General features: G+C 43.5%; 1 protein-coding gene across 1 annotated transcript in view; it reads left to right on the forward strand.

Moving 5' to 3' along the window:
* Window positions 1-217: 217 nt before the first annotated feature.
* VPS26C (VPS26 endosomal protein sorting factor C) overlaps window positions 218-25,607 on the forward strand; it is a 28,440-nt gene continuing 3,050 nt past the window's right edge. Inside the window, exons 1-7 of the mRNA XM_060234267.1 lie at window positions 218-442; window positions 6,733-6,876; window positions 8,775-8,924; window positions 12,941-13,021; window positions 15,807-15,881; window positions 18,830-18,980; window positions 19,631-19,783. Of these exons, the coding sequence (XP_060090250.1) occupies window positions 278-442; window positions 6,733-6,876; window positions 8,775-8,924; window positions 12,941-13,021; window positions 15,807-15,881; window positions 18,830-18,980; window positions 19,631-19,783 (919 nt within the window). The 5' untranslated portion in view covers window positions 218-277. The remainder of the gene's footprint in view (window positions 443-6,732; window positions 6,877-8,774; window positions 8,925-12,940; window positions 13,022-15,806; window positions 15,882-18,829; window positions 18,981-19,630; window positions 19,784-25,607) is intronic.

Raw genomic sequence — 25,607 nt, forward strand, 5'->3', positions numbered from 1 at the left:
TTTCCTTTTGTTTTCTCCATTGCATAGTTTTTGTAGCAAAACGAAATAGGCAGCGAAGAGCTCACAGCATCCCCTGTATCTCTATTGCAAGGCACGAACTAAAAAAAGTCGGAAAAGTTCAGGGCGGAGCATAAAATCTGCCATTGGAATTATGTATGACCCATCCACTTTTTAATGAACGACCCTTTAAGGTGGAACGTTACTGACCCGGATACTATCCACTTTCGGGAAAAGCAAGGGAAACCAGAGAGTGGGGGAAGGCAGCCCAAAAGCGGAAATGAAAAGCTCAACTTCCCTTCGCGTTTTCCGTCCCGGAAAGAATTTTGGAGGAATCACGTGGTTGGGTGCTGCTGACTCCTCCGAGAGGGCACGGGAAGGGGCGAAGATGGGGACTATGCTGGATGTCAAAATTAAGCGGGCTAACAAGGTGTATCATTGCGGGGTAAGCTGCAGCGAAGGAGGGGCGGGAGGAGAATGCTGGTGTGTGCGAAGGGCGTGGAGGTGTGAAAGGAGAGGCGAGAGAATTCAGCGACTGAGTGGGGAAGCTGCTCGTTTCCTTACGGGGCAATTACGTGAATGCTTATGCTGTTTTCTGCTTTTCTCGGCGGAGGTTACTGCTAAACTAGTCATCGTGGAATTGTAGGGTTGCCAAGTCCAATTTAAGAAATATCTGGGGACTTTGGGGGTGGAGCCAGGAGACATTGGGGCGGAGCCAGGAACAAGAGTGTGACAAGCATAATTGAACTCCAAGAGAGTTCTGGCCATCACATTTAAAGGGACAGCACACCTTTTTAAATGTCTTCCTTCCATAGGAAATAATGAAGGATAAGGGCACCTTCTTTTGGGGCTCATAGAATTGGACCCCCTGGTCCAATCGTTTTGAAATTTGGGGGATACTTTGGGGAGAGGCACTAGATACTATATTGAAAATTTGGTGCCTCTACCTCAAAAAACAGCTCCCCCAGGGCCCCCGAAACCTCCAGATCAATTCCCCATTATACCCTATGAGAAGACGTTTCCCTCTCCACCCCCTCCCCCCGCCCCCCCCCCTTTCTGGGAAATCTGATGCAGGAGACAGAACTCACTCACCTCCGGAGGTGCAAAGGCACATGGTCCTTTGGGGGCGTGGCTGGGCTCCCCTCCCTTCACCGGCCAGCTGACTGGGGGCGGGAAGCAGCCTGAGAAAACGGAAGAGCTCTGGCTGCTGCGATGGGGGCTGGGTGGGAAGGGCTGCCGTTCTCCCCCTCCCCCCCCGCTTTCCCTTTTATGGCCAGCGGGAGGAGGAGGCTCCAAATCGGGGGTCTCCAGGCCTAGCGGGGGATTTGGGACCCCTATGGAATTGTGGCCTTGTTTCGGGTGGGATGATAACGCGATTTTCATGAAGAGTAGATAAGGATAGATCAAGATGGGTAGCTGTGTTTGTCTGTAGCAGGAGAAAAGAGCAAGCCCAGTTACACCTGAAAGATTAACACATTTGTGGCAGAGTATGAATTTTCGTGATTAATCAAAGCTCATACCCTGCCACAAATGTTAGTAGATGAGGAGCTTAGCCCCTGTCCTGCCTTATTTCAGACTGCGTAGAGGGTTGTATGAACAAGGCTGTTCGGGGATGGGGGAGGACTTAGCATACCAGTGTCAAGTCTGTTTCTTACTCACATCTAGTGTTTTTAAGGGCTTGGCTTGCATACCAGTATCTAGGGCTAGACATACCATTTTATTGTATTGTCTACTGTTCGGGGGGGAGGGGGGGAGAGAATTGCCTACAAAATACTTTTCAACCAAAGGTGGCATTGTATTATTTTAGTTACCAGCATGTAATAGACAGGTCTTGCATTATTATTTAGAACAAGACCTGAGTTGTCTAGCATTTTGTTTCCCACATATACCAGTTAGATGCTATATGCAGAGCTTTCTCAGCTGAAGGCCATAGATAATTAATACAAGATAGAGCTGTTTTAAAAACCTCTGCATTAGTTGGCCATCACCACATCTTATGACAATTTATAAATTAATTATGACCAGTGTTTCCTCTAAGCTGAGTTAGTGTGAGCTAGCTCACAGATTTTTGGCCTCCGGCTCACGCATTTTTGTCTTGGCTCTAGAAAAATAGCCCCAGAACAAACTAATTTATGCAGCAGCTCATAACTTGAATGCCAGTAGCTCACGAAGTAGAATTTTTGCTCACGGCTTAGAGTAGGGGTGTCAAGCATGTTGTCTGGGGGCCAACTCAGGCCCCCAAGCAACTGGCTGTCATCTGCTTCCTTCTCTTGCTTCCTTCTGCATCACAGCTTGCTTTTCCAGGCTTGCTCAATCGCACAGCAGCTACAGAGCAAAGTCTCTATTTTCTCCATTGGCTGAGGCTCCTCCTTTGGGGAGGAAGAGGGGAAGGCAGAGTTTGCATTGCCAGGCTCTTTCAATTGCACAGCAGAGCTACTGAGCCAAGCCTCTCTTCCTTCTATTGACTGAGGTTCCTCCCTGTCCTGGTCCCCTGAGGAAGAAGGAAAAAGCCAGAGCTTCCTTTGCCTAGTTCCCTGGATTCCATGGGAGAGATACAAAGAAAGCACCTTTAAGACCAATGAGTGCTAGTGCTTTAAGCATGTTTTATTTTAAGTTTTTTTTAAAAAAAGAAAAATCTTAAATTGTGTTTGTCTGTGTCCATTATAAAATTTATATCTCTGCTACCTAATTTATGTCAGATCCAGCCCTCATAACAAATGAGTTCGACAGCCCTGGCTTAGAGGGAGCATTGATTATGACTTGGATTTTATGCCTTTGCTCCGTGCACACATCTCTCTGGGCATTGTGGAGGCAGTCTTATGTTACAGAGCTCACTTCTTTTGTCTTTTGTCTCATTGGGGTTCACTGAAATATGTTGGAATTCCACTAACAGAAGTTTCTGGCACCAGAGAAAGCAAGCTGCGCTGGAGAAGATTGCTTCTGCATGGCCTGAAGAAAATTACTTGGAGGGTAATTTTCTGTAGAGTCCAGCATAAATGTTGTGTGAAGAGGGTTTTTTTCCCCCCTTAAATCTACTGAGTTAGGTTACTTTTTTTAGTATTATGCCCGATAGGTTATTCTGATTCTAGACCAGAGTGGATCAAGTCTATTTTGCCAGATAGTGCCAGTGCATAAATTGCAGAAAGTAAGTAGTAATAGAAAAACTGATTTTATTCTATTGCAGAAAGGTAAAGGTTAGAACTCATGTTCTGTAAGCAGGCTGGATAATACAGTTTGTCTTGCATAAGGGTAGAGCTTATTTTCTCAAATCTTGTGGTGGAAGATTTTGTTTTTGTGCATTTCTTTGCTGCTGATGAGATCAGGACAAAGGAAAAGGGCAATAAACTGAGTTTTCCCTGACTCTTAACTTGAACCAGTGAGTGAGCTAATGTGATATCACATGACCTGCAAAGTTATCGAAACTACATTTCCCATAAGGCTTCTTCATAAAGGTACAAAACAATTTACTGATCTATTACAGACTATAGGCTGTCTTACTAGACTCTGCTAGGGACAGCAAAGGGGGGAGTTGCTTTCTCTATATTCAGTGCTATTTACAATCTTACAAGCATCTGTCTTAGTCCTTTAAAAAAATTATCTAAAATTGGCTTTGGCACCACTTATAGGACTGCTTTTACAGGCTTGGTGGATTTACAAGAAGAAAAATGATTAAGTTACTGTTACTGTACTGCATTATGACTACTTCTGAATTGATGTAATAAATTAAAAGGCAAAGTACAAAAAACCCCAGCAAGTCTTCACTATTCAGTGCAGTTTCTGCCTCTAAAAGCCAATCCAAATGTAAGTGTACCACTATTTTAGAGCAAAGCTCAGCCTTTAATGAGTTGTACAGAAAGAAAAGTTTGAGATGTTATGAAATGGTGACTGAACACACTGCTGTCAGTGTTTATGAAGTTTTGCCCATACAGAGAAGTATTCAAGAGATACTAGTATGAGAGATCTCAGAGGGATGTAGGGGAGTATGTGGTCTCTAGTGGCATGTTAAACCCCAGTGTTTCAGAGGTTTATTCTTAAAGCAGCTTTCATGTAATGGTTAGATGATAGCTGGAAGCCAGTAAAGATGCTGGGACACTCTTATAATGCATTTCTAGTGACCTACTGCTATAAGGAGGTTGATAGAAAAACAAAAACTACTGTGCACAAGAGTTTGAAAAATAAACTTGTTTACAATTTTGAAAGATTCAATTCTATTATTTCATAAAACAATACAAACTGCATACATTCTTCACTACAGAAAAAATTGTCCGTTTCCAAACTCAGTGATTTTACACCTGTTGTTTCTCAGAGTCACTTTGAAATTCACAACAAAGTGCTAGGCTCAAATCTGGTACAAGTCTGTTGGAGTTAACACAACTTGCTCCAGGAACGAAAATTTCCGCAAGTAAATAATCACTCCTTGACACTTCTGTTAGCTCAGGATAGTGTTTCACAAACAAGTTTCCTCAGGAGTCATTCCAAAGTGCACATCCAAGTAGTCATATCATTCACTTTCCAATGCACAGCATCAATAATAACAAAGTTCTCTTTTTCGGCACATGTAACTTTGTTACTATTGATGCTGTGCATTGGAAAGTGAATGATATGAATACTTGGATGTGTACTTTGAAATGGCTTCTGAGAAAACCTGTTTGTGAATATCCTGAGCTAGCGGAAGTGTCGTGATTATTACTTGTGGAAATTTTAATTCCTGGAGCAAGTTGTGTTAACTCCAACGGACTTGTATCAGATTTGCACCTAGCACTATGTTGTAAATTTCAAAGTGATTCTGAGAAACAACAGATGTAAAATCACTGAGTTTGGAAACACAATTTTTTCTGTAGTGAAGAATGTATGCAGTTTGTATTGCTTTATGAAATAATAGAACTGAATCTTTCAAAATTGTAAACAAGTTTATTTTTCAAATTCTTGTGCACAGTAGTTTTTGTTTTTGTTTGACATACTGTGGATTGTTCATATTACTCTCAGGAGGCTAGGTATCACCATTACTAAAAACGTAGAATTCTTATGAAATATGAATCTTTGAAAGTGTGACATAGTAGTCTGGCTTGAAAATCCAAGAGCATAGATGATGGTTGCATATTGCAGCATTCTTCTCAGATGGAAGAGGTGAAAAGCTGAGGTGTGAATTCAGCTGTACATATCTTGTATGACCGGAGGAGACTGATCCTTTCTCTCCCTTTCCCAGTCTCTGGCAAGCCAATATACAGGAGATTTCTGAAGGTCTCATTGAGTTATCATACGTGGTTGACAGGCTGCATTTGGCATGGCGGGTTGCAAATTTGGGAGATATGAAACTGCCTGTTGGTAGGTTCATCAGTCCTGATAGTGAAGCTCAAGCCAACCATCCTCCTGGACTGAAATGAGAGCAAGTTTTCCTGTCTCATTACCAAGGTGTGATATTATCATTTGGCATCTGATATCACTGCACTCTCCAAGATATAAGGACCAGTCCAAGTGTTCTAATTCCTAATCAGGATCTTTTTGAAAGAAAATCAATCCAGATAGAAACAGAGAAATCCAGTCTTTTTTAAAATTCAGAATAAGCCAAAATAATTTCTTCAATGTTCATTGTGCTTGTCAGAAGAATCCAGTCTCCCCTCCCTCCAAAGAACTGTGCTTTCACACAAAAGCCGATACCTGGAATAAAATGTTGTTGGTCTTAAACCTACCATGGGACTCCAATTTTTTTCTCTCTCCCTTCCCTCTCCCTATCTTCCTCTCCAAAAGAGGAGAAGCAATCCAAGAGAAGAAAGCAGAAGCTCTGTGTGTATGTGTGTCTGTGAAAGAGAGAGGCTTGTTTTTGTACCTCTCCCACAGGAAGCAGCCATGGAGTGCTCTCTTTCTCTGTGAAAGAGGCAGGAAGCAAAAAGCCACCAAAGGAGCTGGGGAAAAAGCAAGTGACAGTGCAGCAGCAGGAGCAGCCCTGCAAAGACAGCAGGAGAAGGAAGTTGCTAGGGAGCTGGATTTGTGCCCTCCACAGGCTAGGTGCATCCTGAGGGTGACATGTTTGGCATCCCGATATAAGAGGTCTGTGACTGGATTTCCTGATACTCTTTAAAGCAGCCTGGTTCGGGGGCAGTTTCAAAGTGTTAAAAAGGGAATAAACCCACAAATTTCCTGTGGAACTTGTAGTTTATTTCTCATTCTTTACATGTAAACAAGGCGAGGGATGTAGTTACCGTATTTGTGATACTGTTTTAAATGATTTGAGAACAGAGCATCCAAAGAATTTTGTGGGTTACTCACAAAAAGTTCATATAAAATTGTTTTTAAGGTACCACTAGACTTGTAGTTTATTTAGTGCTATTGACAAAATGAAATACAAAGATATCCTACAGAATAAGCTACAGAAAAAAACTCTTTTTAATTATAAATCCTACTCTTGGTAATACCTGGGATTTATTTTCTTAGGAAGCTGTGCAACAACAATGACAAACACCAAAGCTATCAGTTTTTCATGTATTTCATCTTTCATCCAGAAGAATCCCAGAATATACAAAAGAACCTTGTGAATGAAGTGGCTCCACATTTTCTAATGAATATGCTAGTTATTTGACAATGTAGCAGTGTTGTATAGTAGTAAGAAATGAAACAGAGTGACAAACAACAATGGTTTTACATTATAGTAGCAGCCTTTGATTGCCAGTGAAATAAAAAAAAGTTAATTTTTTTGTGTGTGTTCACTCCGCAAACCCCCCCCCCCCCCAAATTTAGGAAGTTCTCAGTGGAGTGGTGGTCATAACAAGTAAAGATTCAGTCCAGCACCAAGGAATCTCTTTAACAATGGAAGGATCTGTAAACTTACAACTCAGTGCCAAAAGTGTTGGTGTGTTTGAAGCCTTCTACAATTCCGTTAAGGTAAAATTACTAAAGAAAATACCGGTTACAGCAAGCTTTCATTAACCTATATATCCAAGTACAATTTAAAACATCTGTGGGAAAGACTGGTTGGTTTCTGCTTTTTGGGGCTGTAACTTGGTGATAGTTTAAAAGGCAGCTTTTCAATGAGATAAAAAAACTTTTTGATTTGGTGTTGGTAGATGTAATATTGAAGCCTTTGGACTTCAGAGATGCAAGGGCCAATGACTTTTTCAATTTTCAGGAGCACTAGAGGAACTCTTGTGATTTTTTCCCTCCTTTGGAAATGAATGTAATGAAATTTGTATGAGTGTTTTTGTCCAAATGATGTACATTTTTAACTACTGAATTTGTTTTCTGCCTTCAACTTTTTTTCTTTTTAGATAACAAAATTTAAGGCATGTGCAATGGTAACATAGGGAACAGCAGTTTGCAACATTTTCTCAAGAGTTGTGGATACATGCAGTTTATGTTACAGCAAATGAAAACATTTATACTTCTGAATTCCATAAATGTACCAAGTACCAGGCTTCAGAATTCATAGAAATGTTTCATCTTTCCTTAGGTTGGATTCTGTGATATGTGGATACAAAAATCATAGATCTTTCCTGTGTTTCTCTCTCCCCAGCACACTTTTGTACTACTGGGAAAATGAAATATTCACAGTTTTGCAGGCTGAAGTAGGAAGGGAGGCCTCTGCCCTCTCTTCAGTCAGCACAGCTGTGCTGACATAATAGAAATAAAAGCCAATTTAGTTCCTTGCCCCCTCGATATTGTAGCCTCTGAAGTGGCATGATGGTTATTTTTCCCGGGGTTGAAAAGGACTGCTGTAGGGAGGGGATTACAGGAAAGATCCACAACTATGCACTGCTGTCATGTTGTATTACAGGATCCAACTTGTCCAGATAGCCTCAAAGTTGTATATTTCAGAGATCAGAGTAAATCTAAGAATCTTAACTTCCCATGTTATTTATGAAAATATTTGAATAGTCATTTGAGGCATTTTAAAACCGAGAATTTTCAAATGATTGAACAGTGAAACTGACATGGAGAAAATACTGGAATATTTTAGCTAACATATATAGCTATAGTGCTGAAAATTGCTTAGTACAAGGTTATTCAGCTTTAGGCACAAGCCATAACTTTTTTTCTCTCTCAGGCATTCTGTTTATTTTAGCATTACTTTCCCCTGAATGTTATAACAGGTAGTGGACAGCTGTACATTGCTTCTCCCTATACATTAAATAAAGGCACAATATGAAATCAAGTTCCTTGCTTGTCTTTTTGACATGAGACCACCACCAGAATTTTATCTGGGACTAGCAGTCAATCACCCACCACTGGTAGAGCTTTTGTAGATTCAGATCTTTGCATTTCTTTCTTCACAATACCCAGTGTTTGTGATCCAACTCAGTCTTCAAGACCTCTTTTAGTCCAAGCATGCAACCAAAACCACAACATGATAAATCGCTTAGAGCTGGGCATAGCAAATCTTTGAATATTGTGAAGATTAAATAAATGATGATATGATATGATATGAGGCAGTGTGGAAGAAATGCAACTATTGATGTTGTATTGGTTAGGAGAATAGACAACTGTATTTTGTTTGGACAGTGATAAGATAGTATATATTAATACTGCCTTGTTTCTAGGTTTTTTTTTAAAAAATAGAACAAGTAATTCTGTAATGTAATCATTGAGAAATCATTAATGTTTGGCTTTTATTCCTTCACAGTTGACACACAATATAAAAATGCTTCAGTTCAATAAATGAAATTATTAACACAGCCATGTGACACACAGATTTTCAGTATTTCAAGGAAAATTTATTATTTGTATTTGCAGTGTGTTAGGAGTAGTCTGGATTCTCCTGAATCTCAGTGTTTCATTTTTCACAGCCTATCCAGCTTATCAACAGTACGGTAGAAATGGTAAAACCTGGAAAACTGCCCAGTGGTAAAACAGAAATTCCTTTTGAGTTTCCGCTGCAGGTAAAAGGAAACAAAGTTCTCTATGAAACTTACCATGGAGTTTTTGTCAATATCCAGGTAAGAGAAACTTTCCCTTTGGCAAACCAGCACTGTTTGTAGAGAATGTGTAACATTTGCTATTAATATCAGTATAGGTTTAAACAACCACAAATATACAAGAAAATAAAATTATACTTTTATCTTAGTGGTTCTACATTCTGCTTCTCTTCTAATAAACCATTTCTAATAGAGTCAGTGCAAGAAAGGATAATACCTGGTACAATAGAAGAATGTTTATTAATCTATTGCTTTGAGTGCCGCTGAAATCACATGAAGTGCCTCTGCCCTGTGTTGCCAGACTTCCATTCCTAATACCAACTTTTATTTAATGAGGTTGTTCTTACTTAGCTTATATTCAGACTTCCTTCCAAACAGAACATCTGTGAACAACATGCCAGCTCATGTTCAGTTACTTCATATAAACTTCCAGATTAGGTGATTTGATGCCTGCTGATGATAAAACCATCTTCGTGCACATGGCACTGGGAATTTTCTAGAAGAGTTCAGTGGCCATGATACTTTATTGAAGCAGGCTGTACCAGGGGCTCTTCTGTCCCCTCCACTCCCTTTTTATGTCCAGAATTTTAAATGGTTTTTTTGTCCCATTTCACTATATATCTATTCCTCAAGTGTGGGTAGAGCTGCAGATACCAAAATCTGCAGATTGAGCCCACATTGAGAGAAAGGAGATTTTTCTCCAAACTTGGAGGAACAAAGTAGCTGAAGAGGCTACTGCTCACCCTTGTCTCTTTAGTTGCTGGCTCTGCTGCACTTTTAAAACTTTCTTCCAACTTCTAATCTATCAGACATTAGGGAGAAGCAGCACTGGATGCAGGTGGGGAAGGAGATACTGCACTTCCTTCCCCACCTGCTCCTGCACTGTTCCTCCTCTCAGTCTGACCAATTAGAAGCCAGACTTCTAAAAGTTTTAAAAGGACAGCTGATCTGGCAGCTAGAGAGCAAAGGGTGAGAAGGAATTTCTTTGCCCTCTAGCACCCCTCTATATTTGCCAACTCAGCTGTCCTTTAAAAAGAATCTAATTGGTCAGACTGCAGCTGAAAAGGTCAAGGTAAATAGGGGAGGAGGAAGAAAGAAAGATGGGTGGAATATTCACAGAAGTATAGGGGGAAAGAGAGGGTGGCAAATTGTCAGATAGATTTTATTTATTTTTTATTTACTTGATTAATTTGTATCCCGTCCTTTCCACCGAGGCAGGCTCAGGGCGGGGAAACGGGGAGGGGTAAAATACAGGGGGGAGATTGAAAGAGAGGGAAAGGGGAAACAAAGAGGAAGGTTGTTAAGGGAGGGGGAGAAAGATTAGATGAGCAGGAGGGAAAGGACCAAAGGTGTCAAGACGTGGAACTTCAAACAGAGATGGATCATAATGTTGCAAAATTAATCCATTTATTTGAGAACAAACATGCTAGTTAAGAGGCAGATTGAGTTTGATGCCCTTCAAGGCTGAAACCAGCCTTTTCTACATTTCAAAGCAGGAAACAATACAGTCTTTTCACACACCCAGAGACAGTCGGCGCTTCCCAGGGTCTTATCTCCTTCTCAGGGAAGAGGGACCTTGGATATGTTAACTTCAAAGACCACAGATGGCTTCTAGGCCGGGTGTGAGATTTTACTCCTTGAGGTTACAGAATGCTTTGGGGAAAGGTGCTTGCTACATTTCTCATGGTTAGTAAAGCAGAGGTCACTTTGAATACATCATGGCGTTAGTCATGTCAAGTATCTCTAAGCTACAGTTTGATTCAAGCAAGTTACACGTCTGACATACTGCTCCCCCTAAGCTCTTGCCCGGGGTTTGTCTGGGTGCAGTAGGTAAAATTTCTTTAGCAGTTCTCCTGACTTTACCCACTCATCGCAGCTTGGGGGAAAGTATTTCCATCGAACCAGGTAGTATAGAATTCCCCTCTGGACCCTGGAGTCTAAAATTTCCTGCACCTCATGGTGGCTCTGACCCTTCACTTGGATAGGAGGTGGCTCTGGAGGGCAGGGGTGCCAGGATGTGGCTCCAGGGTCCTTCCGAAGAAGACTGCAATGAAAAGCAGGGTGGATCTTACTAAAGATATTAGGTAGCTCCAGTTCTACTGTGACCTGGTTATTACTCGTTTTATTTTGAATGGCCCCAGGAACTTGTAAGCTAATTTTCGACACGCCTGTGGTAGAAGAAGGTTCTTTGTGGACAGGAACACTGTTTCACCCACCTTAAACTCCCACTGGGGGGGAGTGTTTTTTATCAAAATAGTCTTTGTAGGTCTTTTTTGCAGCTTCCAGGTTTTCCTGTATCACCCCCCACCCTTTCCTGATTCCTTCCCACCATTGCTGGCATGAGCTGGGGGCTGCTGTGGTGCTAGGGTCTGCCAACGAGGGAAATGGCCTCCCTTCATACCCGTTGACAATTTGAAACGGGGAGGCTTTGGTGGAGCTGTGGATGCTGTTATTGTACCCGTACTCGGCAAAGGGCAAGAGCTCCACCCAATTGGTTTGTTGATAATTGACGTAGCACCTCAGATATTGTTCCAGAAGCCCGTTCACCCTCTCTGTCTGTCGGTCTGGGGGTGGTAAGCGGAACTCAGCCCTTGTTCTATCCCCGCCATTTTGCAAAACTCCCGCCAGAAGTTGGCAACGAACTGCGGCCCGCGGTCGCTAATGACCTTTTCCGGGAATTGAGTGTAGCCAGACCACGTGATGGAAGAATAAGTGGGCTAGTTTCTTGGCGGTGGGGAGCTGTTTGCAGGGGATGAAATGCGCCTGCTTAGAAAATGTGTCCACTACCACCAATATTACTGTCTTCCCCTGGGACGGCGGGAGTTCTGCTATGAAGTCTAGTGAGACCACCGCCCAAAGGCGAGATAGGTTGGAGTAATCCCGGGGTTTTGCCCCCCTCTTTTTAGCCATGACACAAATGGGGCAGGAGCCCACGTACTCAGAGATATCCTTTTTCATTTGTGGCCACCAAAATTGCCTGCTCACCAAGTGTAGTGTCTTCACGTAACCAAAGTGCCCCGCTAGTTTATTGCAATGGCAATGCTGCAATATCTCGGGTCGGAGGCTCTGGGGCACATAGATTTTCCCTTGGTAGTACCAGTAGCCCCCCTCCCCTTTTTCTACTCCATGGGGTAGTTCGCCTCCTTCCTTTTCCACCTCTTCTCTCAGTTTCTCCCCACTCCAGGGTCCCTCTGGGTCTGTTTTCTTTCCCGACCGTGTGGTCACCTCCCCCCCCGCCACCGCTGACGGGGGAATGAGGGAGTCCACCAGTTCCTCCCTTTGGCTCTCGTGTTGCGGCAGCTGCGAGAGTGCATCAGCCAGAAAGTTCTTCGACCCCGGGATGTGTTTTAGCACGAAATCGAATTTGGCGAAAAACCCAGCCCACCGGATTTGCTTGGCTGTCAGTTTTCTTTTCCCCGTTAGTGCCTCTAGGTTTTTGTGGTCAGTCCAAATTTCGAACGGCGGGGCACTTTGGTTACGTGAAGACACTACACGTCTGACATAAGGTGAGGAAATTCATCCTTCTCACAAGTTTCGCAGTATTTTAACATGCCATAAGGGTACATACATTTGCTTAAACATAAGAGAGAAAGACAATTTGATTGTTGTTACAATGGATATTAATTAATTAATTAATTAAATTGCCCATTAAAATTAATAGGGCATGATGTTCCTGAACTTTGAGTGGATTGTGTCCATTGCGTGTAATCCTTGTTTCATGCCCATTTTATTTCATATATTTGATCTTCGGTCTCTTGGTGTTCTTTCTACAGTTATTGCGTCTCTTCCTGACTAAAGCATGATTGTATGGCAGACTTATTGATTGTTCAGAAGACATATAATGACATGAAATAAATGTATATCTTATTTTTTAGTAAGCATGGTTTTAACTGATCATTGATGTATTGTTCTTTGTGAACCCAAATCTTCTAAACAAGAATTCTGTTTCTCTGATGTTCAGTCAACAGAGTAGGGTCTATTAGTGTTCAATTTTTCATTGTTCAAGATACAAAAATTAATCTATTTTTCTCTTGCAGTATACTCTTCGATGTGACATGCGGCGCTCTCTCTTGGCCAAAGATTTGACAAAGACATGTGAATTTATTGTCCACTCCCCAGTAAGTTGGCTTCCAAAGGTTTTTACTATAGCTGTCTAAATTTTGTGTTCCTTAATAAATCCTTAGTAGCATATTTATTTAGACTTATATTCTGCCCTCCCTGTGAGCCTGCTCAGGTGGATCACAACAGGAATTTTACAAAAACAGAAACCCACCTAATCTCAGTAGGTGAGGTGTTTAGGCTGTAACCTAAATTTAGGCTGTAACCCAAATTATGGGGATCTTCTTAATCTGGGCCATACAAAGATGGAGAGCTTCAGCAGGGGAGGCTGAATAATTGGGCACCCAGTGCCTCACCCAAAAAGCCCTAGCAGGACTTCTCTGTTTTACAGGCCCTGATCTCAGGACAGAGAAAGCCCTGGCCCTGGTCATGGCTAAGTGGATGTCTTTTGCGCTGGGGACAGCCAGCAAATGCTGCTCTGCTGAGTAAGGCTCTCCAGGGCATGTAAGGGGAGAAGCAGTCCCTCAGATATGTCAGTCTCCTATACTTAAGTAACACCCAGGAGAGGATCTTTACTTGGTTGAATAATAAAATTAATCTTATTTTTATTTCACCTCCACATGCATGTACTGGCTCACACTCTGAGGTCTGTCAAGTAAGCCTTTGGCAGGAGTTCTGTTGGAGGATTGGTGGGAACCCATATTAGGGTTTTCTCAGCAGTTACCCCTTCCCTTTGAAATGTCCACCTCCTTGCTTTATAAACAGCTCTTCCTTAGAGACTTTCCAAAGTCAGCAGAATCCTTAAAAAAAATCTGGAAAGCCTTTTATTGGTAATCTGTCCCGTGTGTATAAATTTCTTATGGCTGCTGCCTATTTTCTGTTTTACTGTAAGCCACATTGGCTGTTTTGAATAGAAAGGTATATACCAATATTTTAACAAAAAATAAGTGTGTTTTTTCACTGAAGGTTCCCTGTCTAATGGTATTAGATGGGACAGTCTACTAATCTACTTTTTTGTGTGTGAAAAAGGTCTAAAACCATGGAGTGTAGGGTTTTTTTTCCTGAAAGAACTCATAGTAGTGACTCATTTAAATAGTTGTCATGGGAAGCTGGAAGCCATGAGACTTGCCAAGGTGTGCATTATTGAATCCAGTAGTTGTGTACTTCTGTTCCAAAGCAGTGAGGATTAGGGATGGACACGAACCTAAATTCATCATGAAAATTGCCTAGTTCATGAGCCATGGGTCGTGTGATCATGCTTGCAATGAACCTCCCACAAACCTCCATGGTTTTTATGGACATTCATGTGATTCGTGTTGGCAGTTCATATGCAGCAGACATGCTGGCACTGATCAGTTAATCATCAAAGCAGTGGGGTTGGACTTCTGCAGCCCTGGAAACACTAGTAGTGGCCTACCAAACAAAAGTGGACCTTGTGGGACCTGGGGGCATGGAGAAAAGCTTGAAAGAGCCCATGTCAGGGGTGGATGGAGATGAGGGAGAAATGGAGGAAGGGCATGCACTGGCAGCTGCACAAGAGAGAGAAAAGGCTGAGATCTGAGGCTTGGGGGAAGGCAATCTCCTTTTTACAGAAGTGGTGGGAATTTTGGGAAATTGGCCCATGGGGCAGTCAGATGGAGGCTGGCAGATGAGGCAGGACAAAAAGGGCAGCCCCAGGAAGCTCGGAACATGAAGATTGCAGGGTCAGAAGAAAAAGGAGGGTGATCTCCCTTTTGATAGAAGTGGCAGGAGTTCTGGGAAACCAGCTCATGGGGCAGTCAGACAGACGCCAGGAGGGCTGGAAGTCGAGAATTGCAAAGTTCAGAGAAAAAGGAGGTAGAAGAAGCGAGTCAGTTGGAGGCTCACTGCAAGTTTGGCATCTTCAGCAAAACCTGCTAAACAGTGTGTGTGTGTGGGGGCAGGGGATGGTTCTACTGCTTCACAAAATGAACCAGTTCAGTCAATGGGAAGGTTTGTGGTTCATGAGACCCCAAGAACCAAGATGAACTTCCTTTTTCCCAGTTGGTGCCCATCCCTAGTGAAAGATATGACAGTGGGAAAATAAAGACTGAAGAGAAGCTGTGCAGCCCCTAGGTAAGAATTATTTTAAAAATGAACCTCCCTGGTATTTTATGTGGAGACTTACCTTTTTCTTAAATGATGAAACTTTAAGAGGAATGGTTGCTGTGTTAACTCTCTTAATACAATTTATTCATTTTCTATATCTTCCTGTAACTAAGAACCCCTCCCCCACAAAAAAAGAGAAAACCAGTGAGATTAGATCCCGCTCCCCCCAAAAACAGAAATCTGATGATACCATGTGGTCAAATATAGCCATGTACAATAAACATTCTGCTGCACATGTGGCAAGAGCCAGCAATAACAAAAGTCCAGAGCAATAGTTAATGAATCAGAAATAGTGTGTAAATAGCATAAAATAGGCTCTTCGATATAAAAAGGCCAATACTAACAAAGTTATTGTCAGTATATTGTCAGTAACCAAGGATGTGAGGGTGATCTGGCTGCAACATCTGTCACCCCATTGATCACCAGGGTTGATTCAGCTGATCTGGCTGACTAGGCAGGTGTCCCCTATCTCCCTCACCACTCCATGTGCATCCCTCCCAAAGCGGCGCGCTCGGTGGCACAGTAGTGCAGTACTGATGGCCCAGTCAGCATGGCTGAACATTCTCTTCTACCAGAGTCATTATCTGGCTGGAGCTGTAATGACCTGAGACCTAGCCTAGATTGAGCAATAAATGATTCCAAGTATGTATTTTCTGAAAGGTTCTCAGGTGTATAAATGGAATATTGCTTCTAAGTGTCATGATCATTCTGTTGCAGCCTCAGAAAGGTAAACCAACCCCAAGCCCAGTGGACTTCACTATTACTCCTGAAACTCTACAGAATGTTAAAGAGGTGAGGCTATTGGTACCTTTCTGTATACTTTAGAGAGCTTGCACCACAAGTTCGCTAAAGTGGGATACGTGGTTCCTCAGTTTTGTCTTCTGTCCTTTTTCCTGGATTTGATTCCTGTCACTACAGTGAATAAAGTAGTATTAGATTGGTTCATTCGTTACATCTGTGGGCATTGTTTTTTCATTACTAAGGAAAACTCAGCACAAGTCTGTAACTCTTGACGTTGCAAAAGGTGAGTATTCTTGGATATTATTCTGTAATATCCTATATGACTGCAATTGTGGTGTTTCAGTCCATTCTCATTCTCCTGAATTGGTTTTCTAATATGGGTAGAGAGGCATCAGAAATTTGAGAGAGAGGAGAAAGTAACAGATGGTTTTCAGGAACCTAGTATCCTTTCATTTGAGAGAGTCTCTCACCTTATGTCTTAAGGAACTGCAAAGAGGAATGCTGCTGTTTTTATTTTTTCGGGAGGCATCAGTGCCTTTGTGATAGCAGCAGCTATCAGAGCAATCCCTGTCTTGTATCTCAGACACATCTGCATGCTTAGCAACCAGGAAAGACAGACACATTTAACAGGCCTGGAAGAAAAGAGTCAAAAGACAAATGTGGGGATTTGGAAGACAAGGCAGTAACAACTCTTATCAACTACTTCCCGAAATTGAGTAATAGTGCAAGGGGAAGTAAGGACACATTCTCCACAGTTTGGGACAAATAAAAGCTACTCCTTATGAAAATGGAAATGGTACGTTTCTGACCCACCACTTCCTTGCAAGGATGATTTGATTCGCCAGACCTGGAATGCTGGAACAAATCCGCTTCTGATAGTTTGACCAAGACTGGGTTTGGATTCTCACACACACACAGTAGAACACACCAATAAAACCAACAGGCTTTATTGAAAAGATTAAAATAGTTGATTCAGGCTTAAGAATAAGCAGGTGCAGTAAAACAAAATCTGTCTTCCTAGATACACATACATACATGAAGGCAGGCAGGTTGCAACATCTTCAAATTAGCATATGTAACAAAGCAGCAGATTGGAGATGCAGCGAGATAGTCCCTGGCCCTGATGGTATTAGTGGGCTGTGCTTGAAAAACTTGTGCCAGATAGTTGTAAGATAACTTTATAGGAAAATTAGACCACTTAACCCCCTGATCAGTATAAGCCAGTCAACATGATCCAAAAGATGATTCTCAAAGAAGAGTAAGACTTTCCACTTGAGTGTAGTTAAGTCAGATTGCTTTGATATTCAAAGGTGCAATTTCAAGCTTTTCATCTTGGCTTGTGAAGAGTGGTAAATGTTTGATATGGAACTCTTCCCATGTTGTTCTTTGACACTTGAATGGCACATCAGGAAACAGGCTATTGCTTTAAATTTATGACATGGCATTATGCTGATGTTTAAACTGTCAGATTGATTGATACAGAGTGACCATTTCACTTGACACACCCACTGCTAAGACAGTTTCTGGTAATGTTCCCCTTCAGTGACCATCATCTATCATCGCCAGAGCGACAGACTTCTGTAGCCCAATACTTTAGGGAAGGAGAAAGGGTTCTGAGATAAAGAGCAAATGCTGACGAGGTTACAGGGTATGAATAGGAAGCAGACACAGAGAAATGGATTGAGACATGCTAAGAAAGTAAGTTAAGGTTGGCACTTCCTTATCTGTAGTTAATCTTTTTGACTAGATTCCCATCCACATCTTGCTAGAATCCATGCTCTTATGGATTCTACATTGAGCCTACATTGCACCCCCTGATAACTTTGTATGTTATATTTGAATGCTTCCTCTGGTTGGTGGGTACTCAGTGTTTAGACTAAATTCTAGTATTATATTTAGAGCCTGAAAACTTCTTAATATTGCAAAGATTTGGATATTTTCATTGCTAAAATATTCTTACAATCTAGGAAGATCTAAAATCACTCAACCCACCCATACAAAGCTTCACTAAGGAACATGTTCCACGCATGGAATGTTAGAAATTCATGGTTACAGCCAATGTTCCTTCTAAGCTGAGTTAGTGTGAGCGTACAATTTTTTAGCTTCCAGCTCACACATTTTTGTCTCAGCTCAGGAAAAATGGCTCTAGAGCAAACTAATTTATGCGGTAGCTCACGACTTTAATGCCAGTAGCTCACAAAGTAGAATTTTTGCTCACAAGCTTAGAGGGAGCATTGGTTACAGCATCCTTCTTGTCTCTGTGTTTGGAGCAGGTAAGGAGGAAACCATAGAGGGAAACTTTTACCAGAATCTCCTGCAATAATTCTAACATATAAACAGCGTACAGGTTATGGCATACTAAATAATATTGTACATATACTTGGATTGCCTTCTCAAAACTTTCTGGAGAAAACTCCGCAAGCTGTAAACTCTTGGGCTATTGTTCAGAGCTTAGTTTTATGCTGCTGCTATCCATTGCTGAATGTGACTATCTTGGAAGTTACCAATGAGAGCATATGCTTGCAGGGTTTGTAATCCAGTAGTCATTCTTGAGGCTATTAAAATATTGTAGAATGTTCAATTAGATAATGATTGAACATTCTATTTTGAGATTGGAAGAATTTGGCATACAGAGGAGTTTGGATATCTAACTGCCAAGGTTTATCAAACAGTATTGTAAATGGTATCTCTCCTCTTTTGGAGAAATGTTTACTGCTTTTGTATTATATTAAATAAAATTACATGTTCATTTTCTTACTAAGTGGGAGTTTTCAGTTGAAACATTTTTTTCTCCAACAGTATCTATATTTGGAGGGTTTTAGATCCTCATTTTGGAGGTCTAAGAATAGGGGATCCATAATCAGAGTTCAGAACAAAAGATGATGCAAATGTAGTTGGACAAGTATTTGCAGAAAGATCTACCTTTTATTTACGTAGTTAAATAACAGCCTGTTTTTAGGATTTCCTGCTTTTTTCTTGTTATTTCACTTTGCATTTAGAGGGCATCACTCCCAAAGTTTCTTATCAAAGGCCATCTCAACTCAACAAACTGCATCATAACACAGCCACTGACTGGGGAGTTGGTAGTGGTAAGCTCAGAAGCTGCAGTTAAGAGTGTTGAACTCCAGTTAGTACGAGTAGAAACCTGTGGTAAGTCTTTACCTAGGAATTGGTATGGCACACATTCTTTCACCCAATATGAGTAGTTACATTTAAAAAAAATGGAATCCCACTAAAATATTCTTAAATTAAACTGATTTTAACTACACTGGAATTGTAAGGCTTAATTATTTCATTTTGTTTGTGGAGAGAGCCATGGTAGAGTCCAGTTTATGTGTTGGGTAGATCCTACATATAACCACTTGCTTAATGTAGTAGGTCATTACCACTATATTATGTACTACATGTAGTATTTATTTTATTTTAATTTATATCCTACCCTCCCCACTGAAGGCAGGCTCAGGGTGGTTATATGTGATTCATATATATGATACATATATAACCTATCCACAATTCATGTGCATGTTGGCTTGTCAGAGTTGTTATTACTAAATGCAATACTTTCTGTGTAGGAATTTCTAACATGTTGCAGGTCAATTTGGAATGCCACTATTGCAGGGGTGGCCAACAGTAGTTCTCCAGAGGTTTTTTGCCTACAACTCCCATCAGCTCCAGCCATTGGCCATGCTGGCTGAGGCTGATGGGAGTTGTAGGCAAAAAACATCTGGAGAGCTACTGTTGACCACCCCTGCACTATTGTTAAAATAGTATATATCTTCTTAAACCCTGCTTTTCTAAAGGCTGTGCTGAAGGTTATGCTAGAGATGCCACTGAGATTCAGAATATTCAGATAGCTGATGGAGATGTTTGCAGAAATCTTCCTATTCCAATCTACATGGTCTTTCCACGGCTTTTCACCTGCCCAACACTAGAAACTACAAACTTCAAAGTCGGTAAGGAGATAGCTATTTTGAATTAACAGCATTCTTATTTTGTGTAGTTTAAGGTTAATGCCAAACTAACGTAGATACTGATCACTCAAGATGAGCTATTTATTAGGGATCGGGAAAAAAATTAAATAAAATAATGTGATTTGCCACCAGGGAGTATTTTCCCAAATAAAAGTAGTGTTTTTGATATGAAGTGTCTTGTGATTGACCACACTAGTACTAGTACCTAGGTGTCCTTTACCAGCTCTAATGCTGCTGTGGCGAAGAGCCACGGTATATCCCAAATGATGAAATTGTTGAAAGTAAGATGGAAGAAAGGATGTTCTACCCAGGGGTGTCAAATGTGCAGCTTTTATCCCCACAGGGCTCCTGTCAGGCCTGCAAGCAACTCATTGTTGTCTGCTGTTCTCCAGTGGTCCCAGGAGTGGGCCAATCCTCACTCTTGGGAATCATAGCTCCTCCCTTTGATAGCAGGGCTTAACAAACTTGACCTGGAGGGGAGGTGCTTGATCCTCAGAAACTCAGTTTCTTTAGCCCTGCCATCGAAGCAGGACGTGCTATAGAGCCCCTTTGTGGCTCCTGGCCCGGTACATTATAGAAAGAAATAAAGAAGAACAAGAACAAGAGGAACATACCTATTGAAAATTTCCTGGACGGCAGAAGGGAAGGCAAGAGCTCCCTCTTGTGGCCGTTTCTGGGAGGATTTCTTCCTCCCGCGTTTTTTCCAACGGTGCCAGAGGAGCCTCGGAGTGAGGCACGCGCGCGCGAAGCCCTCCCTCTGCTCTTTCCAGCCTGGTGGACGTGCCGAAGGCTGCTGATCGTTCCTTCTCCCAGTCGCCCTGCAAAGGCACTCTGGCAAACCCAGGGGCCTTGGGGACAAAGGAATTAAGGGAGAGGAGGAGAGAGGGAGCGAGCAGCTGGGAGAGGACTCGTGTTAGCACGCAGCCCTCTTGGAACGACGGAGGCAGAAGCTTTTGGAAACCCAGCAGCGGTAAGGCTTGCATTGGGAAAGCTCTGCAGAGTGGTGGGGGATTTGAGGAGGTCAGTTGACCTAGCCCTGATGGTCTTATCCCCAGGAAGCCTCCAGAAGAGGAAAGTTTTATGTTGGGAGCTACTGGCAGCCAGTTATGGTTTTCAGCGCTCCCCCCCTCACTTCCCCCCCTCCCATTCATTCCCTATCCCTTAGCCTCTCTGGTATAGAGAGGTCTGGCTATCTATTTGGCCGTTGGGAAAAGGGGAAGGAAACGAAACGGGAATGTTTGGTTTTTTGTTAAGAGGATTCCAGTGTTGAGCCGGTGGGGGAAAGGAGTGTATGGAGGGGCTTATTTTGGCGGGAATGGAAGCCATTTTGGTTGTGCCTTCTTTTGTTGTTGCAGGGCCATACATTCTAAGATGGCCGCTTCCACCAGATTCCCCAAGGGAGCTGTAATGGAGGAGGGCACTTGTGATCTGGAGCTGGCTGATTCACCAGCACAGGAAGAAAGGGCAGAAGTTCATCATGATGATATTTCTGCAGATGAGGCAAAGTCTAATCTTCTATCCTGGATACAAGAAATAGTTAGAAAGGAGGTCCAGGCAGCCTCTGTGGCTACTCCAACCCCCCCACTCAAAAGAACATCCAAGACTAAACACTTAGAGGCTGATAAGGAAGAGGAAAATTTTTCCCCTAGACCTCTTAAGCGCAGCAGGACAGAGATACGCTCCTGTCCCTCTGATCAAGAGGAAGAGGATTCTGACTTATCGGATGCCTCTTCATCTCCAGATACTGGGGAACTCTCTGAGGAAGAGAAGGTGGTAGCCTCTACTCATTCCAAACTTTTTCCTGCAGACGTGTATACACGCTTACTCCCAAAGGTGATTAGAACGCTGCAGATTCAGTACACCCCCAAATGCAAAGATGAGGAGGATACAGAGTTTCCTTTGGGTATGGAAGACATCATTCCAAAATCAGGGGCCAAACCCCTACAGGTGCCATTGCTGTCAGGTTTCTTTTCTATTATCAGGTCAGAGTGGGAGCACCCGGCCAAGCCGAAAACAGTTTCTTCTAATTTTTCCAAGTTCTTTTCATTCATCCCAGAGGCGGCTAAGAGGCTGAAGTTACCGGTGGTGGATGACCCGGTCAATAGTTTGGCTTCTAATTCCATACTCCCGATGGATGCAGATGGAATGCCAAGGGACCCTACGGATAAACGCATTGAGCAGGCTCTGCGGAGGGATTTTGAAGCCTCGGCCAGCTCTTTGAAGGTGTCAGCCACCACGTCTCTCTTCTGTAGAGCTTCATATATTTGGGTATCTGACCTGGCTAAGAGGGATGACCTGCCTAAGGACGTCAAGGACTCTCTTAAAAAGATAACATTAGCCACGGCTTTTGCATCAGACTCTACTCTGGAAGCGGTTCAGCTGTCAGCTGGAGCTATGGCCTGTAGCGTTACGGCCAGAAGAAATACCTGGCTACGAAATTGGGATGCGGATCCTTCGGCTAGAGCTAAGGTTGCTGCAGTTCCGTTTAAAGGGTCCTCACTCTTTGGAGAAGGTTTGGATAGATACCTTATTGAGGACAGAAATAAGAAAAAAGTTCTGCCATCCAAACGACGAGATAACAGGACGAGACAAAGGTTTCAGTCCTTTCGTGGCAATAGGAGAGAGTCCAGGCAAGCATCCTTCAAGCCATACAGAACAAAGTGGCAGTCGAAGCCTAGAGAAGGTAGACCTTCCTTCACGGGGAAACAGAACCAGCCCGCTAAAGGCCAAAAGAAGCCCACCTCAGTGTGACTGGGACGAGTCCACGGACACAAGTCAGATAGGGGGACGACTTCAGAGATTCTCCCATGTGTGGCATCAAACAGTTTCAGACAGATGGGTGTTGGACACAGTGACCAACGGCTACTCTCTGGAGTTTTACTCCCCCCCCCCCCCGACACCGTTTTTTGGAAGTACAAAGATCACAGTCTCCCAAGAAGCATCGAACACTACTGCTAGCCATCGACCATCTAGTTTCGATAGAAGCCATCGAACCGGTACCTCCGTCAGAGAAATTTCAAGGCACATACTCAGTTTTTTTCGTGGTACCCAAAAAGAATGGGGATGTTCAGGCGATACTGGATCTGAAGTGGGTGAACAGGTTGGTTGTCACAAAAAAGTTCCGGATGGAGACACTGAGGTCCATACTTCTTGCCATCCAGCGGGGGGACTTCATGGCCTCCATAGATCTGTCGGAAGCCTATCTTCATATCCCAATCGCCAGGGGTCATCGGAAGTTTCTTCGTTTCTCTTATGACGGGCGCCATTTCCAATACAAAGCCTTGCCTTTTGGGCTCAAGTCGTCTCCCAGGGTGTTCACAAAAGTTCTGGTCACTCTGGTGGCAGCCCTCAGGTTACAGGGGGTGTCGATTTTTCCTTACCTGGACGACGTTCTGGTCAAGGCCCCGTCGGCGGAGCAGACGAAGAAACACCTCGACCTGACCATGAGGCTGCTCAGGGCGCATGGGTTCGTCATAAACATTCAGAAGAGTTTCTTGCTTCCTTCCCAGTCTCTGACGCACCTAGGTGTTCAGATCGATTCCAACAAGGACAAGGTTTTTCTGACCCCGGAGAGACAGACAAAGATTTTACAGCTGATGGCAGAAGTCAAGCAAAGGAAGTGAGTCAAACTGATGCTACTGGCAAAATTACTGGGAATGCTGGTCTCGTGCCAGGACATCGTTCAGTGGGCGCGTTTTCACACGAGGCCACTTCAGAAATTTCTTTTACCTTTTCAGAAGCAAATAGGTGCCAGAAGCTCGATCTCTCTGACACTGCCAGCCGACCTATCGAGAGCCCTCGAGTGGTGGCAGACTCCCAGCCTTTTTTCCTTGGGGCAGGAGATGCGGGAACCCAAGAGAGTAGTGGTGACCACAGACGCCAGTCTTTTTGGTTGGGGAGCTCACATGTCCGGAGCAGTAGCGCAGGGTCAGTGGAGCGACCAGGAAGCCAGGGAAAGCATAAACCTTCTGGAGTTGAGAGCCATACGTGTGGCCATGCTTCACATGAGACAATGGGTGGTCGGGACTCACGTCCTGATACAAACAGACAATATGACGGCAAAAGCCTATGTAAATCGCCAAGGCGGCACCAGACACAGAAAGCTACAAGACGAAGCGGAGGCCCTTTTCAGGTGGGCGGAAGGTCATCTTCTGTCCATCAAAGCCACACACGTGGCAGGAAAAGACAATGTGGTGGCAGATTGGCTGAGCCGACAGGCGCTGAACCAGTCGGAATGGTCACTTCACCACGAGACATTTCGCGAGATTTGTCAAAGATTCGGGACACCGAGTGTGGACCTGTTTGCGTCGGACGACAATCATCAGGTGCCACAGTATTTCTCAAGGACAAGAAGCAGAGGAGCAGTTGCCATCGACGCTCTAAATTCAGACTGGCCGAGGACTCTATTGTATGCCTTTCCTCCGTTCCAAGTCCTCCAAAGGTTTTTGCAGAGGGTCCAGGAACAGAAAGCGGAGGTGATTGTGGTGGCCCCCTTTTGGCCTCGGAGAGCCTGGTTCCCGGAACTGCAAAGACTGTCAATAGTAGAGCCATGGCAGATTCCTACAAGGTGGAATCTATTCTCTCAGGGTTGCCTGCAGCATCCGCGACCAGAAATGTTTCAGCTCACTGTTTGGAGATTGAGCGGCAGCAGTTAGTTAGGCTAGGTTATTCCACTCCAGTAATAGACACCATGTTGTCCTCTAGAAAGGCTTCAACTAACAGAAGCTATAATGTCATTTGGCAGATTTTTCATGCCTGGTGTGTGGTTAAAGGGGAAGATCCTCTACAGGCCTCGGTCTCCGTGGTGCTGTCTTTCCTACAGGAGGGACTAGAGAAAGGCCTTAGTACCAGTACACTACGTAGACAGGTGGCGGCCATAGCAGCGGTGAGGGGATCTAAGAAGGGCAATGCTATTTCATCACATCCACACATCTGGAGGTTTCTGAAGGGGGTGGCTTTGCTTAATCCACCGCAGGTCCATAGATTCCCATCGTGGAATTTGAACACGGTGTTGAAGGCTCTCTGTGGCAAGCCCTTTGAGCCTATGGCATCATGCAGCCTGAAGCTGCTCACCTTTAAGGTGGTATTCTTAGTGGGTATCACTTCGGCGCGTAGAGTGTCAGAGCTTCAGGCTCTGTCCATACATAAGGATTTGTGTGTATTCCACCAGGATAAAGTTGTGCTCCGCACTGATCCGGCCTTTGTGCCAAAGGTGAATTCCCGTTTCCATAGGGCAGAGGACATTGTGCTTCCCTCTTTCTGCCCTAATCCGGTTCATGAGAAGGAGAAGGCATGGCACTGTCTGGATGTTCGCAGAGCCCTTAGCTTCTATCTGGACAGAACCAAGGACTTTCGCCGGTCTGATTCCTTGTTTGTTTCTTTCAGGGCTGCAGACACTGGGCGCAAGGTATCGGCCTCCACCATTAGCAGGTGGATCAGGGGGTGCATTAGTGAGGCCTATAAGGCAACAGGACTGGAGCCCCCGGTAGGGGTGATGGCTCATTCACTTAGAGGGGCTGCTACTTCAGCGGCCTATAGGGCTTTTCCATCCCTGGAAGTGGTGTGTAAGGCGGCTACTTGGAAGTCTGTTCACTCCTTCACTAGGCACTACAGGATTGATAAGGTGGCTTCGGCTGAGGCTGCATTTGGAAGGAAAGTCCTCCAACACGTGGTCTCTGGGCAAAGCTGAGAGGCCCGCCCTGGGACACGGCTTTTTTACGTCCGAAGAGTGAGGATTGGCCCACTCCTGGGACCACTGGAGAACGGAAGATTCTTTTCACTTATCGTGAAGTCTTCCTTCTCTGTG

Source organism: Heteronotia binoei, chromosome 3, assembly GCF_032191835.1.
Source record: "Heteronotia binoei isolate CCM8104 ecotype False Entrance Well chromosome 3, APGP_CSIRO_Hbin_v1, whole genome shotgun sequence".
In the NCBI taxonomy this organism is placed as follows: domain Eukaryota; kingdom Metazoa; phylum Chordata; class Lepidosauria; order Squamata; family Gekkonidae; genus Heteronotia; species Heteronotia binoei.